The sequence below is a fragment of the Cucurbita maxima genome, unplaced genomic scaffold (genome assembly GCF_002738345.1).
Source record: "Cucurbita maxima cultivar Rimu unplaced genomic scaffold, Cmax_1.0 Cma_Scf00011, whole genome shotgun sequence".
In the NCBI taxonomy this organism is placed as follows: domain Eukaryota; kingdom Viridiplantae; phylum Streptophyta; class Magnoliopsida; order Cucurbitales; family Cucurbitaceae; genus Cucurbita; species Cucurbita maxima.
In genome coordinates this window covers 85,023-100,661 of record NW_019272027.1, presented here as the reverse complement: position 1 = coordinate 100,661, position 15,639 = coordinate 85,023, and the positions used below count along the sequence as shown (strand labels likewise).

Genomic DNA, 15,639 nt, shown 5'->3' with positions numbered 1-15,639 from the left:
TATCCTTATTTTTCTTTTTTTCTTTTTTTTTTTTTCTTTTTTTTTTGTGGGTGACAGTATGAACTAAAAACAACAGGAAACAGAAAAACTAGAATTCCTCCTACCTAACCACAAAAAGATTTAGAAAAATATAAATAAACCATCCAAATGATATGAATATCATCAATTTCCAACAGAACGTACCTATTTGTTGTAGCACATTATATAAATACTATAAAATATCATTTTTTTTCTCGGAAGTCTCAGGCAACAACTAGTCATCAAATTGGAGATTGAAATGCATGAAAGCCAAATCTAATTTGACGGACCTAAACGATAGCATGTCACGGACTTTAGGAGCTCTAGGCATAGTCATAAATAAGGAATTCGCAAAGAATGTGATACGCCGACGGGCTTCCAAGTTTTGAGGTACATTAATTGCAGATTCCTTGACAGTCAAAAGCAAAGAAAGCCTGACAACCTGTTAACAAATGCAATAGAAAATTAGCCCTAATTTTTAAATGATATATAAAGAAAATAAAATAAAAAAAGCTCAATGGTAGCAAAGAAAACCTTTTCTATCCACGATTTGTTTTGTGTAAGTTGTATGTTAATATTCTCAAACCTCTGCCCTTTCTTCCCATCGGAGTTTCCATCTTCTGCTCCAAGAATTCTAACATAGGAAATAAACGGTTGCACATACAAGAATATCAAACGAGGTTCATCCTAATACAATGTTTTAATGTGTACACATACTTATACTTCAAAATACTTACTCAGAGCCATTAACCATGACATCCTGCGTGATAATCTCAAATATGTCCTGGAGAACATTGATTATCTGTGACCCACCAACTTCATTGTCATCACCACGCTGTCAAAACACACAGTTGCTTAAATGTATGTACAGTTTGTTATAAGAAACCGAACTTCAAATGAAAGAACACAAGAGCATACAAAAAACAAGCCCACAATAAAAGGGATCCCAAAACTAATATACAGTTCTTGTTCTATCAAAGACACCATCATCATTGCAAACATTTATTGAATGCAAAAGACATACCACAAGAAGCTTTAAAAATTTCTCCAGCTTCTCACTGAGTGAAGGAAGACCACTCATCTTGAAATTGCTTAGGAATTTTTGCTGCTGAATGCTAATTTCTACTTCATACCAAATCTGCCGCACAATTCTGTTTTATAAGAGAACAAATATCATGAGAATTTATCATGAGAATGGATAGGAAAAGGAAGTGTTTTTAATCAAATAAAGTTGTTAGCAGAAAAGGTGGTATCAAGACTATCTAAAATAAAGCGATAATATTATGATCTCCTTACATCTTATCTCCTTCATCCTTCAACAGTTCAGTGACTATATCTCTGAGTGTCTCATAGCATTCTATTACAGCAGAATACATATAATCATCACTTTTAATCTTCCTGAATAAGTCAACATCCTCCTTTCCCTTGAAGTCTTTTGCCATATCCAATGCTATTGGAATCTAGCATCATTGGAGAAAAAAAGTTTAGTTAGTAACATAACTAGTTTCAATTCAAAAACATCAACTGTGCACCGCATGCCTTTCAACTGTCTCATAAGTCTTCAAGGATCCTATATACCTTACTAGCAAGCAAGAAAGGAGGCCATTGTACTACAGAGACTTCACTTGAAGAATATGGAACCAGTAGTAAATCTCTATCCCTGCATGAAAGTATCAGTCAGAGGAAAATGTTGGGAACTTCCAAATTTTATGTAAATTGAACTTCATAGTAAGATTGCGGTGATGACCTATCACTGATCAGGTCCTCTTGTCGCATAGATAGTATGAATTCATTCCAGACATGAGAAAAGTTGGTAATATTCTTCCTTACCCGTGATTCAACCTGTGATGAAAAAGTATACATTTTATAAACAAAAGGAATAATTTATGTAATGGCTGGAAGTTGTTAATTAGAAGTTGAAAGTATTGCCTTCTTAGATAGAATTTATAAGCAATAAACAAGTGAAATGATTCTAAAATAAGAAATATTGAAATTTCGTATTATTTGATCGATTATCCAACCTCCAAATCATGTTATCTCCATTAGTTAAAACAAAATGAACCATTCATTTTTGTAATAAGGCAAGGACTTGCATATTTAGTTGAAGGGGAAAATATGTGATACTATTAGAATTTCATAATCAAAAGAATACATCAATAACTTCAAAACTAACATTACCAGGTCCTTTCCCTTGGAATCCATATCTGATGATGGAACCAGTCGTTCACTGAAGGCTGAAGGAATGGCCTCAAACCTGGACCGCAACATGCCAAGTGTCCTTATCTAAAAAATACTGAGGTTAGAAAATGATAGCAGGGAAAAAAATCATACACCCAGTAAAATAGTAAAATATTGTAACAGTTGAGTAAAAAGAAAGTTGAATTTTAGGTAAAATTACAAGTTAAGTCCCTAAATCTTTTTTTGTATAGGTCCATGAGTTTTGAAAATGATAAATATGTCGTAGGCATATTCAACCTCTTTTAAAATTCATGAACCTATTGAACACAAAATTGAAAGATTATTGTTCAAGACATAAAATTCAATTTTTTGTTTAATAGATTCATACATTTTTATAAAGGTTGAATAGATCAATAACCAATTAGACACAAAATTGAAAGCATAGACTTATTAGACATAAAATTGAAAGTTTCATGACATATTAGACACATGAAAGTTGTTTCTAATAGATACGTTTTAAAGTTCAAAGATTTATTCGACACAACCCTAAAATTTCAAGTTTTGAACTTATAATTTAACCACAATTTTATTATATTGCCCCCAAAATAGTTTTACTAGTTCTTAACCATGGGCAATAATATACTTTTGTAATATCCGGATTTTTACCAAGTAAAAAATAAAGAAAAGAGGGATCAGTGACGTCACCAGAGGACCAGTATCACGTCAGCATGATGTTAGGAACTACGACTCTCCACAATGGTATGATATTATCTTTTTTGAGCATAAGCTCTCATGGCTTTGCTTTGGGCTTCCCTAAAAGTCCTCGTACCAATGGAGATGTATTCCTTACTTATAAACCCATGATCATTCCCTAAATTAGCCAATGTAAGACTCCCTTCCAACAATCCTCCCCTCGAACAAAGTACAACATAGAGCCTCCCCTGAGACCTATGGAGCCCTCTAACAGCCTCCCCTTAATCGAGGCTCGACTCCTTCTCTGGAGTCCTCAAACAAAGTACACCCTTTGCTCGACACTTAAGTCACTTTTGACTACACCTTCAAGGCTCTCAACTTCTTTGTTTGACATTTGAGGATTCTATTGACATGGCTAAGTTAAGGGCATAGCTTTGATACCATGTTAAGACCACGACTCTCCATTATGGTATGATGTTGTCCACTTTGAGCATAAGCTTTCATGGCTTTGTTTTGGGTTTCCCCAAAAGGCCTCATACCAATGGAGACATATTCCTTGCTTATAAACCCATGATCATTCCCTAAATTAGCCAATGTGGAACTCCCTCCCAACAATCCTCAACACGTGACCGTATGGTCAAGGGTCAATTTAGAACATATTTGAGGAACTATAGGAAATTTTAAATTTTCTAAAGACTCGAACCAAGCCCATGAAGTCGGCAACCAAGTAAGTTGCTCTTTGATTTTTTAAACAAGAAATACTTGTAGGGATGGATAGGACTTGGCCATATGAATCATTTGAACGTTTTAAGGATGATTCGAGCATGAAAATGGATTAGTTAAACCCTGAATTATGGATTTATGCCAATTTCGCTCAATATGCATGTTTAGGACTTCCACCATGTAACCTGATTTATTTAAATGTTTTGTTAGGACTTTGTCACGTTATGTTTTATCGTACCTTGCTTGATATGCATGTATGTTGTGCGGATATGTATATTTTATGATTTAATCATTTATGCCCTAGAAGCATGCTAGAAGGTTGGAATACCTACATATCCCCTAATTGACATATGGACCATATGTTATGTGCCCTAGAGGATATGTATGATCTGTTAGTGAGTCTTAGTCTATGCTAACTTTCCCCGAGTCCTTGAGCCATATTTAGGGTATTATGACGACATGGGTCGACTAGGTCTATGTAGGGACAGTTCGGGTGCAACCCTTGATCGTGAACTCACATCAACTGGTGAGGGTTCACTTAGCATATAGGAATGCGACGTCACCCACTTAGGGTCCGTGGTACACACTAGAGGGTATTACTAAGGGAGATTCAGTTGTGTCGGGAGTCGGCCTTGCACTATTCTAGCTTGGAATGGAGAGGAATAGGGAGCATTGTCAGGTGCCATTAGGGGAGCTTTCAGCTATCGCTTAGTAGTAGGCATGTATGGAGTTATAGGTAGATTAAAAGTCACCTATCACGAGCGATGACTCCTCCATACCTGTTAGACTTCCCTAGAGCTCGAGACATACAAGGGCACCCAGACTTATGCACAGGAAGCGTGTTGACGTGTTGGACCCTAGAAATTAGGAAACAAGAGGCTAAATGCACCCTGAAACCTGAATACACCGTGATGGGAAACTTACACCCTTGGAATAGAAGTAAGTAGGGTATATGAAACTTACGAGCCTGAGAGGGCTGAACTTTAAGAGCTTGAGAGGACTAGATATGAGCTTGAGATAGCTAGATATGAACTTTAAGAGCATGAGAGGGCTAGAAATGAACATTAAGAGTCTGAGAGAGCTAGATATAAATCCAAGCCATGGAATTGGCCAACTCTAGGACCCTAGATAAGCACATAGCTTAAAAAACATTGAATAGAAGAAGTTTCGATGAGAGCCTACAAGTAGGTGCTTACTAAGTATTTTTATACCCATTCTTGCTATTCTTTGTTTATAGATGGATCGTAAACCGTTGTTCGACGATGGGAGCATGCGGCTGCAGGGAAACTTTGTTTTTTATATTATTTTAATGTCATCTTCTTGAAACTTGTGTTCTTTTGTAAATTGTTTTGTCTCTGACTCTGCCGACACGTTTTGTATGTTTAGCACTTTTCATATCAATTTACTGTTTAAGTTTCTTTATTTTCCTCGTGTTTCCTGTCTTACAAAATTGAAAAATTTTACTGCCTTTTTTTACCTTCAATCCACGTGGCGCCACGTGGCGATCTGTGATTCAAAACCTCGAAAAGCATGTCATTCCAACTTTTCACTCGATAGAAAGAGACTAAACACTAACCTCACCCAAATGGCTGAAGGCTCCATGAATGCCACCAAAAATCGTTGAAAATATTGCATACCAAATTTGTGCATCCATAAAATAAACCTACATAACAATAAATAAATAAATAAAACAAAATAAAACATTACTACAACAAGTCATGATGTGTAGCAATAGGAACAATTATCTTAAATGTAGTCATCATACATTCCTGAAGTTCTACATCACTTACCAGGACAATTGGAGCCCATATTGCTATAATAACGCCAATATTATATGACACTACCATTCCAAAATAACCGTTAGAACCAGATATAGCATCTTAATAATGAGTTTAATATTTCTTCCAATAATAAAATATTACCATGTGGAAAGAACTCGTGCCATTCATAATTACCAATATGCATTCCCATAATCAACTTTGTAGGACCAACGAGCGGATATATCTATTCAAATGCAAATAATAAATATTAGAGTCTCAAAGATATTAATGTCTCCACTAAACATGGTAAAAAAATTCTCCAGTATAGACAATGAGGTGTATTAGTCATGTCATGCTTAGTTACTGCATTTACTGTATTAAAGAAGCGGTTCAGTATCCAGTCCAATAGGACTGAGAGAGATAAGGACTACTCTACTTCATTTAATTGCCAAAGAAATTCAGAGGATTTTATATACTAAGTAGGTGATTACCATGACTCAAACTCATTCCATCCAATCCCTTTATTATTTACATATCCTTTATTGACCACTAGGTAAGTTCATCGTGGTTCATTTATCAATCACATTCAGCATGGTCATCATGTTATACTTCCGAAGGTGGAAGACACCCTAATACAAGTCACATTGTCCAACCTCTCCCCTAACTACATGTTTCTGTTTGAAATGGCATAAAAAGTGGGTACGGATACAAAAAGATTATTCAAAAACTATCGATAGAAAGATGGCTCACATCTTGTCCAATGGAATATCATAAACCTCCCAGCAGACAAGGGAGGACTTGGTCTATTTTCGAATCCCAAAATGAATATGGAGATTTTATCCCGCCTAGTGGAGAAAACTTATAAAGTCTAAATATAGTCCTACATCATGTACAAATTGACCCCCTCTATCTTCAGCAAAGGGGCCATGGATGTACATAAAAAATACCAAAATCTCATCACCAAGTGCATTTGCCATAGAGTGGGTGATGGAAAAAGTACACATAGGGATGATGTCAGCAAACTATGGGATTTGAAGGTTGGTAGGAACCTAAAGGATCGACCTTGCCCCGATTGTATTGTCTAAAGAAGTAAACTCATTGAAATGGCTTCCTAGCGTTGATGAAGTCTTCTCTCCGAAAAATTTTATGATGGACATAGGAGAAAAAGTAGAAGTAATGAACCACACGCTAGCAAAGACAATATAGAAAGGAAATCATCCTAAAAAGGTGAAGTTTTCCTATGAAAAATAGTGGATAAATCCATGAGCACAAGTGAAAATCTAAAAATAATAATAATAATAAAATGTCCTACATACTCTATTTCCAAGTTGGTGCACAATAGGCAAGAAAAACAATGAATCACAAACCCATTTATTTATGCAATGTACATAGGCTCAAAATTTCTGGACAAAACTTCCCTCAATTTAATGCTGCTACTATATTTGGTTCCTAAAGAAACTAAAGGAATCTTGAGTAGGTGGTCACCATAGCGTGAACCTATTTCCTCCTTTAAGCCCTTTATTATTTACATTGGCCCTTCTTTAACCAATAGATATGACCGGGTGGTTGAGTACGAATATAAACTATTTCATTTCATTTTCTATTTTCCTAGAAAACAATTTTCTCTAAAACATTCCTTTTGTTCGATCACATCATAAATTGAATCACCTTGCAGATATTTTACAAATATTCCCTTTTAAGTACAAAAGAAAATGATTATTATGAACTTAGATGAATAGCATTTATGAGTACTGTAAGGTACTACAGTCAAATTATTGGTTGATAAGAAGAATCACCTCCACATAGTAGCTGAATGCTAGCTTACTGATTAGCAGCAGAATCCAAAACAGTGAATACCTGAACCCAAGAAAGTTTTATCAACAGTAAGGGAGAACGAAAACAGGAAAAGGCAGCAATGCAGAACACTCGCGTAACCAAAAAGTTCTGTCGCATGAGATCCTATGCAGACAATAAAGAAATTTCAAATAAAAGCTAAAATGGTAGCTGAGCCACAGTTGTTTGCAATGCTAGAACTGTAGCAGCATTAGGTTGGTACTTGCCTCTACTGTAGCAGCATTAAATTGAGAGAAGGAATAAATAAATATAAAGCTATGCTTACTTCAGCAATGAGAACATGTCTTCATGCATGCCTCTTCCTACATAAAGTTTAGGCTGCAGTATGGCCAAACCAAACATCTGATGAGACTAAAGAGAACTGAACCTAGAACATGTGATGAAAAACGAAACGAGAGCCAAACTCAAAATATAAAGCATCTAAACAACCAGCAACAAGCACTTCAGTCAAAAGTAATGAATGTTAAACGTACTTACCTGAGCCCACCACATTAGAAATGTGATAATTCGCCAATTTGAACGCTCCATCTTTTTCCTCAAAGGTGGAAGCAAAAATACTAAGCAAGACAATATATTTGGTATCATATATACTGCAACAGCATAATTATAAAATGACTGGTTCTGCCAGTCCGCAGCCCAATTACTGAAAAATTTCACGAGTCCAGTGGGATTTTGCATGGTATTAAAATATGCAATAGGCAAAACCACGACCCATGCTGCTGCCACTATAAACTTTAGAAGATAACGTAGTATTTGAGTAAACTTCAAGCTCCTCCATGCAATCCAACTTAGAATTATATCCAGAGTAGCTGCAGAAAAAGCATACATCATGATGAAAATTGCCATAAACTTAAAATCATTAGCTAAGATAATATTTGACGGTCATCAACAGAAAGCTTCACAGGATCTGCAACTTTGTGTACCACATTCTGAAAAACTATATGAAATAGAATTAATCGTGATTGATGTCATACCTCTCACAAAATTAAGAATGGCAGCAGTAATGAAAATGCTCAAAACACTTTTGAAGACATCGGCATCAAAAACTGCTAGAAGAGATCCACCAGGACTCCAGGCAATTATTACCATAGCCTGAAATCATTAAGTTATAGATGATATTGTGTTCCATGAGAAAAGGTGATGAAAGAAAAGAAAGCCAAAAAGTCGATAAAACCTGGTATGCCAAGATAAGGAATATCCACATTCTGTCAAAGCTTCTATAAAGATGCAAAAAGGTACGGACTTCAACAAAATTTGTTTTAGGCTTCCTCTTTCCAGCAGCTACTAGGTTAGGATTCTAAAATTCAAATACAGTTTCATAAATGTTAAAAAATTATGCAAACCAATGTATAGCATAAGACAAGCATGTGCAAGACAATAACGCTCAATTTTTATGAAGAAACTTTACAGCTGGATTAATCTGCCACAAAGAGAACAATGTATAAATCAACTAGCACAAAGAAAGAAGAGCATGTGTGAGAGAGAGACCGCATTTGCAGGTTGTACAGAATCTGAATGTCTAAAAAAATCTGATTTAGGGTTCATAGGCCATCCAAGGTTCAAACATTTTTCAGACCTAGATCAACAAAAAAAAAAAAAATCAATTAATATTATCAAAAGTTCAACATGAATTTACTTCTTGGTGAAGCATACCAAAAATACTCATTGAGATCATCATAGTTCCGCCAGGTAGAATGGCTAGCCTTGCCTCCTTTGTTTCTCTTAGCTTCCTGTTGTACCAAGCAATCAATTCTTAGATCAATCCTTGTGAAAATTAGGGAACGGGTAAACTGATCAAATAAAAGATGTAATTACCATCAGAAGAACTTGGTAAATTGGAGTTATTACTTCCCTCAAAAACGATTCATCATCACATATTTCTGTCTGAAACGATTCTCCACCGACAGGATGGACATTGCTATACAGAATCCCATAGACAACGTTGGCCATCTTACATATTGAAGAAACAAGAGTAAGATTGAGCATTCTTAAACAACAATATGTTCAGAGTTTTAAAAAAAAATTATATAAATTAAAAAAGGTCACAATTTAGAATGTAACCATTTGAAAGTAATGTGCCGTAACTTAACAATTTGTCCACAATAAAGATCAAATACTGTTCCAAGAATGTAAATTAATTAGATCAAATCAAATTAAATTTCATGATTCTCATTGAAAGTGATAAATACAAAGGAAATGTACTCACACTCTGAGTAGTATGGGATCATAATAAGCCACATAGACACAGAAAAAAAACAAAATAAAACCCTAAGCATCCAATCTGTTTACATGATTCGTATTATCTCACAAAAATTTCGCAATCATATGCCTAACAAAATGCTGCGTAAATTAGAACTGCATTACATCATCACCAAACTGAACTTATTTTATTGGAAATTATTCCCATGATATCTTCTTATAAGAAGTAGGAAATTCTTGAAGCCTACGAAAAAGTACTCCCATTGGAGTTGATATAGATCAAGGGATAATTACAAACACATTTTGAAGAAAAGCTCCAAGATAAGCAACGGAAGAAATATTATTCCAAAGGAATTAGGGTTCCTTGTAAACATTTTGGGAATATTCTGCTATTCCTGCCAAAAATTGCTTTATATGGTTTGATCACGAAACTGCAGACTATCATCTTGTCAATAATTACTAAACTTACTTAGTTCAGATGAATAGTCCTACAATAGTCGATATCGGTAAGTTGATTCTTGGAAATAATGTAAACTAGAACCAAGTGTACGTCTTGTGAGAATTTAATTTATTCCCGCTGAGGTTCAAAAGCCTTGCAAAATCCACCTTCAAATAAGTTCTGCCCTTACATTGAAGTATGATATGAATCTGATCCTAGTCTAATTGGCTTAAACCAACAATGAAGAGCAAGCTAACTTTTTGTAAGAACTTTGAATCTTCCCTTCTTTTCCTGACTCAAATCTAAATTGTATCCCCTACCCAATCTTGGTGGATCTCTCACTTTCACATATTCCCTTAATTCAACACGTAATTGTACCCTTGCCCATCAATCTGTTACACTTTACAACTAACTAGGTTTCACCCACTGCCCCACGGCCCCCCTCCTGTTCCTTGGCATGCTTCTAAAATTATCATTCAACTCCAACGCCCTTAACTTGCTAGCATCTACCTAGATCTCATGGATTCATCACTTGCTGCCTCCAATGCATATAATTGTATAATTAGAAGTACAATTGGATGAATTAAATCCAGTCTCCACCCTGTACAATTACCTTGTCTCGTCTTTCATGCAATATTTCATATTAGTCATATATTGTGACCTAAATTTCAGGAAAAGTATTCATGATCAGGTCAACATGGTGCTAATAAATAATTGCAATGGAAACAACAATTTTATATGATATTTTAATGGCATCAAGTGCACCGAGCGTTTGAGAACAATAAAAAAATTTCAAGACATTATATGGGCAGAACAATGTAATAAGAAAACATACATACATTGTGGAAAATGTAGCATAGACATTCAGGCATGAAGCGAATATTTGAAGCTTCACCCCAGATAAGAAGATGAAGTCCAATATAAATAAGCTGCAACTGTTGTCGGTCACTTTCATGAGGAAACCTGAAGGACGAAATAAACCATGTATACATAAGCCGCAAGGGGTTGGTGACAACCAGGAGAAAATCCGAATGTTAAAAATCATGCCCTTGGTAATAGCCCTCAAATATTAAAATAGCACGATGAGTTCTACATAGATTATATATAATAATGTATAAGATATGCTTAAATAAAGGCATTTATAAGTTGTGTGCATGTCAATGTAACAATATAGAACACAGATGACAGCATCAATGGAATTTAATAAAATTCCAAGACATTAACTAATGGTAGCAATATTCATGGTAATAAGATATACCCAAGATTTGGCTTCCAACGAAGATAGTTACACCACGAAATATAGTTCTTAAAGATTTTTTCACTCAGTTGCTGTACAGTGCCACTTTTTAGCTGCATAAACACAAAATATTAACATGAGATGCAGCACATGAATTCTAATAGAAATTTGAGATCACATTTAAACGGAATAGTATAGATAGTTCTCAACTGCAAAACAAATTACCTGTTTAGGAACTTGTGGCTTCTTATTCCTTATATCAATATTTGCAAGGAGCAGAATTAAGTGTTCCCTCTGGTTTGCTACATTTCCTTTCTTCATATCCAAAGAAGACATGCTAGCAGTTAGCAGATCTTATCTTCCTTTTTACCATATTCATACGGTATCACAACTAGACTCGCTAAAGTTGGATGTAATAAATCTAGAAGTATTTTAACCCTTGAGAAAATTAATCCAATAGAAAGCACGATTTTCTTTTTTATGAGAAGAAAAAACACCAATCTCAAATATCACGGACACATCCCAACAATGAAAACTTCTAATCCTTATTGGCATGAATAACAGAAAGAACGAAATACACGATAAAAAGCAGTGAGCAGCACTAGATCAAATTAGCAGATGATTGGATGTATAGGGATTGGAATTTGACAAATTCACAATTCCACGAGCTATAAGAAACCAAGTCTCAATACTCCATCAAATATCAAAGAAACCCTAAACACCCTCCAATGATATTGGGATTAGAGCCAGCTAAACTCCAGAAGCAACTACCAGTAACACTAAAACAAATTCCATTGTAACTAGAGTCTCCAAAAGACAAGTTACCTGAAACCCAAAAATAGAGGATAACCAATCAAGTATATCATTTATAGGTTTCACCCTCTCCGTTGGTGCTGGCGGATTTTCATCGGGGTTGCCGGTTGAATGAATTTGGGGCATAGGAAGATTGCTCACCTTCTGTAATGCTTCAATTGCTGCTTCAATCTATACAATACTGATGAAAGTAAGTATAGGGCACTAAAATTAAGAGGTTAAGTAGTGAACTAACGCAAATATAGTATCATTTAGACTTCTGTTAACCTCCGGAAGTTCCATGATAGCTGGTTTAACCGCCATCGCAAACAAGGGGAGAATGTTATAATGTTTATGCTGCTCTTTTTTCCTTTGAACCTCCTTGGCATATTGCTCTGTCTGTAATGACAAATTAGACAAATTATTTCATGTTTTTGTTCGAGGAATTAAATTATTTCTTGCATTGAAAGTTTGAAGACTCATACCTCTACGTCAATTTTTGAAGAAGGTACCACTGTCTGTAGCACTTCATATAGTACAGTCGCTATCTGATACATCTTAGCCATCTCTTCCCTTCAGGAATTCAAGAATCAAAGGAGAACAAAAGGTGTAAGCAGCATGCAAACCAAGACTGTGGCATATGAAAGATGAGAAACAAAACTCACGGTCGTTTGGTATACTCTCCTCCTTCGATATTGTGCTTATAGAATCTCTGGTAAAAGGCCTGAATTTCTTGAACATCATGTCTTTCAAGGATTGGGTGTGTTTCAGTTTCTTCCTGTAACAAGTATACATTTTCTTTGAGCACTTTGATCCATGCCTTAAATCAACAAAATATTATATAGATGAAGCATTTTATCCAAATGTTGCAAAAATCTTATCATTCAAAAAGTAGAAATTTAAGGTGCTTATTGCACATTCCACCTTGGGAAAAAAAAAATACATTATGTATATCTTTAAAAGCTTCTTAAAAAATTAAGCATAATTTAAACAGATGCTTGATGATGTTCAAACATCATGGTTCTGAAAGATGAAACAATAGCAGGGAAGAGGAGGAAAAGTTATGAAGGAAACTTTTGACCAACATATAAATGTGATGTTTTGTATAGAATTTAAATTTGTGAGGCTATGAAAGTTTGTAGTGAAAAGGACTCTAAATAGACAAATTAATGGTTTAAGCGATTAACTTGAATGACACATGGATATGAACATAGACATGAAAAGGAGACGTTTATTAGAGTATATCATTTTTAAATATATTATTTTTCTATCATAAGAAAATTTTAATTTAACAAGCTTATGTATTTTTGTCCTCAAAAGAAGAGGAAATTAATATACCTCACTCCCACTATTTATTATTTTGTTCTATATACCTATTTTTTGTCCACTTTTTTAAGAGTAAACAAATACATAAAAGTTCGAATACATCATATATCTAATAGTGCTTGGCATGAGTCTCAATCACGTGTCCTTGGCCAATGTTAACATGTATCCAAAAAAGTGTTGTACTCATATTCAACTTACTCAACTAGTGTCTAGCATATATCTATTGTGCCAATAAAGTTAGGAGTGTTTGACATGTGACACAAACACATTGCCCAAACTAAAATGTCTATTCTTCATATTCTTTAAGTTAAATAATAATAATAATCTGAATGCAGACTGTTTAATGCTTTAAGTAATAAAGTTGAACCTATTAAAAGCTAACTTTTTTACCAAATCTAGAAAGTAATTATCTTGAGCCGATTGAAGTTCACTTTGCGACCATATCTAGAAACACTATGATATTAAAAGGTATACCCTTTCAAGTCTGTGTAACAAATAGGTCTTGAATTGCCGGACACCACGTCCACTTGATGTTGGATCCATTTTATGAGCCTTCTCAAATGCATGGAAGCGGCCTACAAATTATAGTAACAAGGAATACAGAGTTCAATTGTGGTTTTAGGAGCTAAACAACAGTGCAAAAAGAAAATAAGAAATCTCTGCAACATCCGGTTGGTAACATGGTCACACTCATAACATGATCCAGCTGTAATTTTTCTTTTACTGCACCTACAGAACTACAAGTTACGCAGAGGAAACTTTTTCAAGTATATCACCTACCAGTGAAGGATAGAGGTAAAAGTTAAAGGCAGAAGGAAGTTGATAGATGAAAATTTTCAGTATCCATTCAGCATACTCCCTAAAAAGTTCTCTAGTTCATGAGATGCGGGTCCTTCCACTCATATCATTAAGGAAAGGGGGGCTAAATTGAGAAAGAGGAAAATTAAACATATATGAAGATAATTTCACATTACATGAAGTCGCTTGCAAACTCAATGGTTTGGTTGGTTGCATGAAAGAAGAAGTCGTGTTATGTATCCCAATATAATTCAATGACGCCACATTATTGTGTTCTAGAGATTACATAAACCATTATTGAAGTCCATCCAATTCAAGTGACGGAGCAGTTCCAAGCTTGGCTTGCCACAATTACTAAATCATAGAGAGAGTAAGGAATGGTGGTGGCAAAGACAAACCATCCCTGCCTCTCAATTGACTATCACTCTAGACATGAAAATGATTGCCGTTGTAACCTCTTTCTATTTGGGCTTTCGGTACGGTAAAAAAAAAAAATCACGCAAAAAAGTAAAAGTATATCATGATTGATGATTTGAGGCAGTTACTAGTACGTAATAAAGAGCAGAAGAAAATGGCGTAGATTAAATAAAAGTATTATAGTTAAAATTATATGAGTTGGAGTGATTACAGAGATAGGCGACTCTGGGATTTTCGGTCTCAATCTCGTTGGCGACGCGGAGAATGGGGGCAATGGACGCGAGGGACGAAGGGACGAGCTCGCTGTCAATGCCGGAATTATCCTCGGGCAGCTCAACCATCCGAGTGGGCATTCGGGTAATCCGGCGAGACAAGGAACGGGGCGGGCCCACCTCGTTCTTGCTCCCACTGGAGCTGGCCATGAGTTGGGTTGGAAAGTCTCAACAATCTGGAAACTGTTGGGGGGTGAGGGATTGGGTAAGGGAAGGAAACAGGGTGTTGGTGTCCGTATGTGAAAAGTAGAGGAAATGGGGAAGAAAGTGGGGAGGAGCATGTTTATGTAGGTAGTAGTAGTAGCAGCAGAGAAGAAGGAAGATGCTTTGAGTGTGAGGTGGGGCAGTTGGAAGGAGGAAGGAGGAGCTTTTGGATTGCTCAGGGAGAAAGAAAAGAATTGGAATAGTGAGTGGGATGATTGAGTTGGAGTTGCTTTGGAGTTTGATAAGGAATTGAAGGTGAAAAAGGTAGAATGCAGAGGGCGTGGAGTGTGGGTGTCGAATGGGATTGGGAATGGGTGCTTTGGCTTTGGCTTTGGCTTTTGCTTTTGCTTTTTTAATTAAATTTCTGCATTAACAAAGGTGACAGCTACACTGCTTTGTGGAGAGTAATTTTTGTGTCGTCTGTCTCTATGAATCTATAAAGCACTCTTCTGAGCCTCGCTTTTTTCAGGTGGGAAGACGCAAGACAAAGCTTTTGGCTTGCTTTCTCACTGCTTTTCTTTTTTCTGCCAACCAAACCACAGTGGAGAGGATGAACTTATAGGACTTCAGAATTGCACCAAAAAGGAGATTGTAAAACGGTTGATTTTTCATCCCTCCTTCTCTTCCACTTTTTAACTGTCTTATATTCCTCTCACTATTCTAATACTTTTAACTATCAACAGATTCAAATCACACACTCTTTTTTTTTTTTTCTTTTTCTTTTTTTAG

The 15,639-nt window shown here is 35.6% G+C and overlaps 1 protein-coding gene across 1 annotated transcript in view; it reads right to left on the bottom strand.

The window, feature by feature from the left end:
- The window catches only part of LOC111486272 (callose synthase 7-like), a 21,924-nt gene extending 6,307 nt beyond the window's left edge, over positions 1-15,617 (bottom strand). The window contains exons 1-28 of the mRNA XM_023133328.1: positions 14,646-15,617; positions 13,694-13,794; positions 12,559-12,671; positions 12,379-12,466; positions 12,182-12,292; positions 11,927-12,085; positions 11,327-11,416; positions 11,123-11,214; positions 10,704-10,827; positions 9,042-9,176; positions 8,880-8,956; positions 8,715-8,802; positions 8,401-8,523; positions 8,201-8,318; positions 7,704-8,035; positions 7,492-7,544; positions 7,169-7,229; positions 5,535-5,616; positions 5,403-5,452; positions 5,189-5,275; positions 2,197-2,301; positions 1,766-1,860; positions 1,597-1,678; positions 1,315-1,478; positions 1,043-1,169; positions 756-853; positions 553-652; positions 309-460 (exon numbers count right to left, since the gene is read on the bottom strand). Of these exons, the coding sequence (XP_022989096.1) occupies positions 309-460; positions 553-652; positions 756-853; positions 1,043-1,169; positions 1,315-1,478; positions 1,597-1,678; positions 1,766-1,860; positions 2,197-2,301; positions 5,189-5,275; positions 5,403-5,452; positions 5,535-5,616; positions 7,169-7,229; positions 7,492-7,544; positions 7,704-8,035; positions 8,201-8,318; positions 8,401-8,523; positions 8,715-8,802; positions 8,880-8,956; positions 9,042-9,176; positions 10,704-10,827; positions 11,123-11,214; positions 11,327-11,416; positions 11,927-12,085; positions 12,182-12,292; positions 12,379-12,466; positions 12,559-12,671; positions 13,694-13,794; positions 14,646-14,856 (3,218 nt within the window). The 5' untranslated portion in view covers positions 14,857-15,617. The remainder of the gene's footprint in view (positions 1-308; positions 461-552; positions 653-755; positions 854-1,042; positions 1,170-1,314; positions 1,479-1,596; positions 1,679-1,765; positions 1,861-2,196; positions 2,302-5,188; positions 5,276-5,402; positions 5,453-5,534; positions 5,617-7,168; positions 7,230-7,491; positions 7,545-7,703; positions 8,036-8,200; positions 8,319-8,400; positions 8,524-8,714; positions 8,803-8,879; positions 8,957-9,041; positions 9,177-10,703; positions 10,828-11,122; positions 11,215-11,326; positions 11,417-11,926; positions 12,086-12,181; positions 12,293-12,378; positions 12,467-12,558; positions 12,672-13,693; positions 13,795-14,645) is intronic.
- Positions 15,618-15,639: the final 22 nt, after the last annotated feature.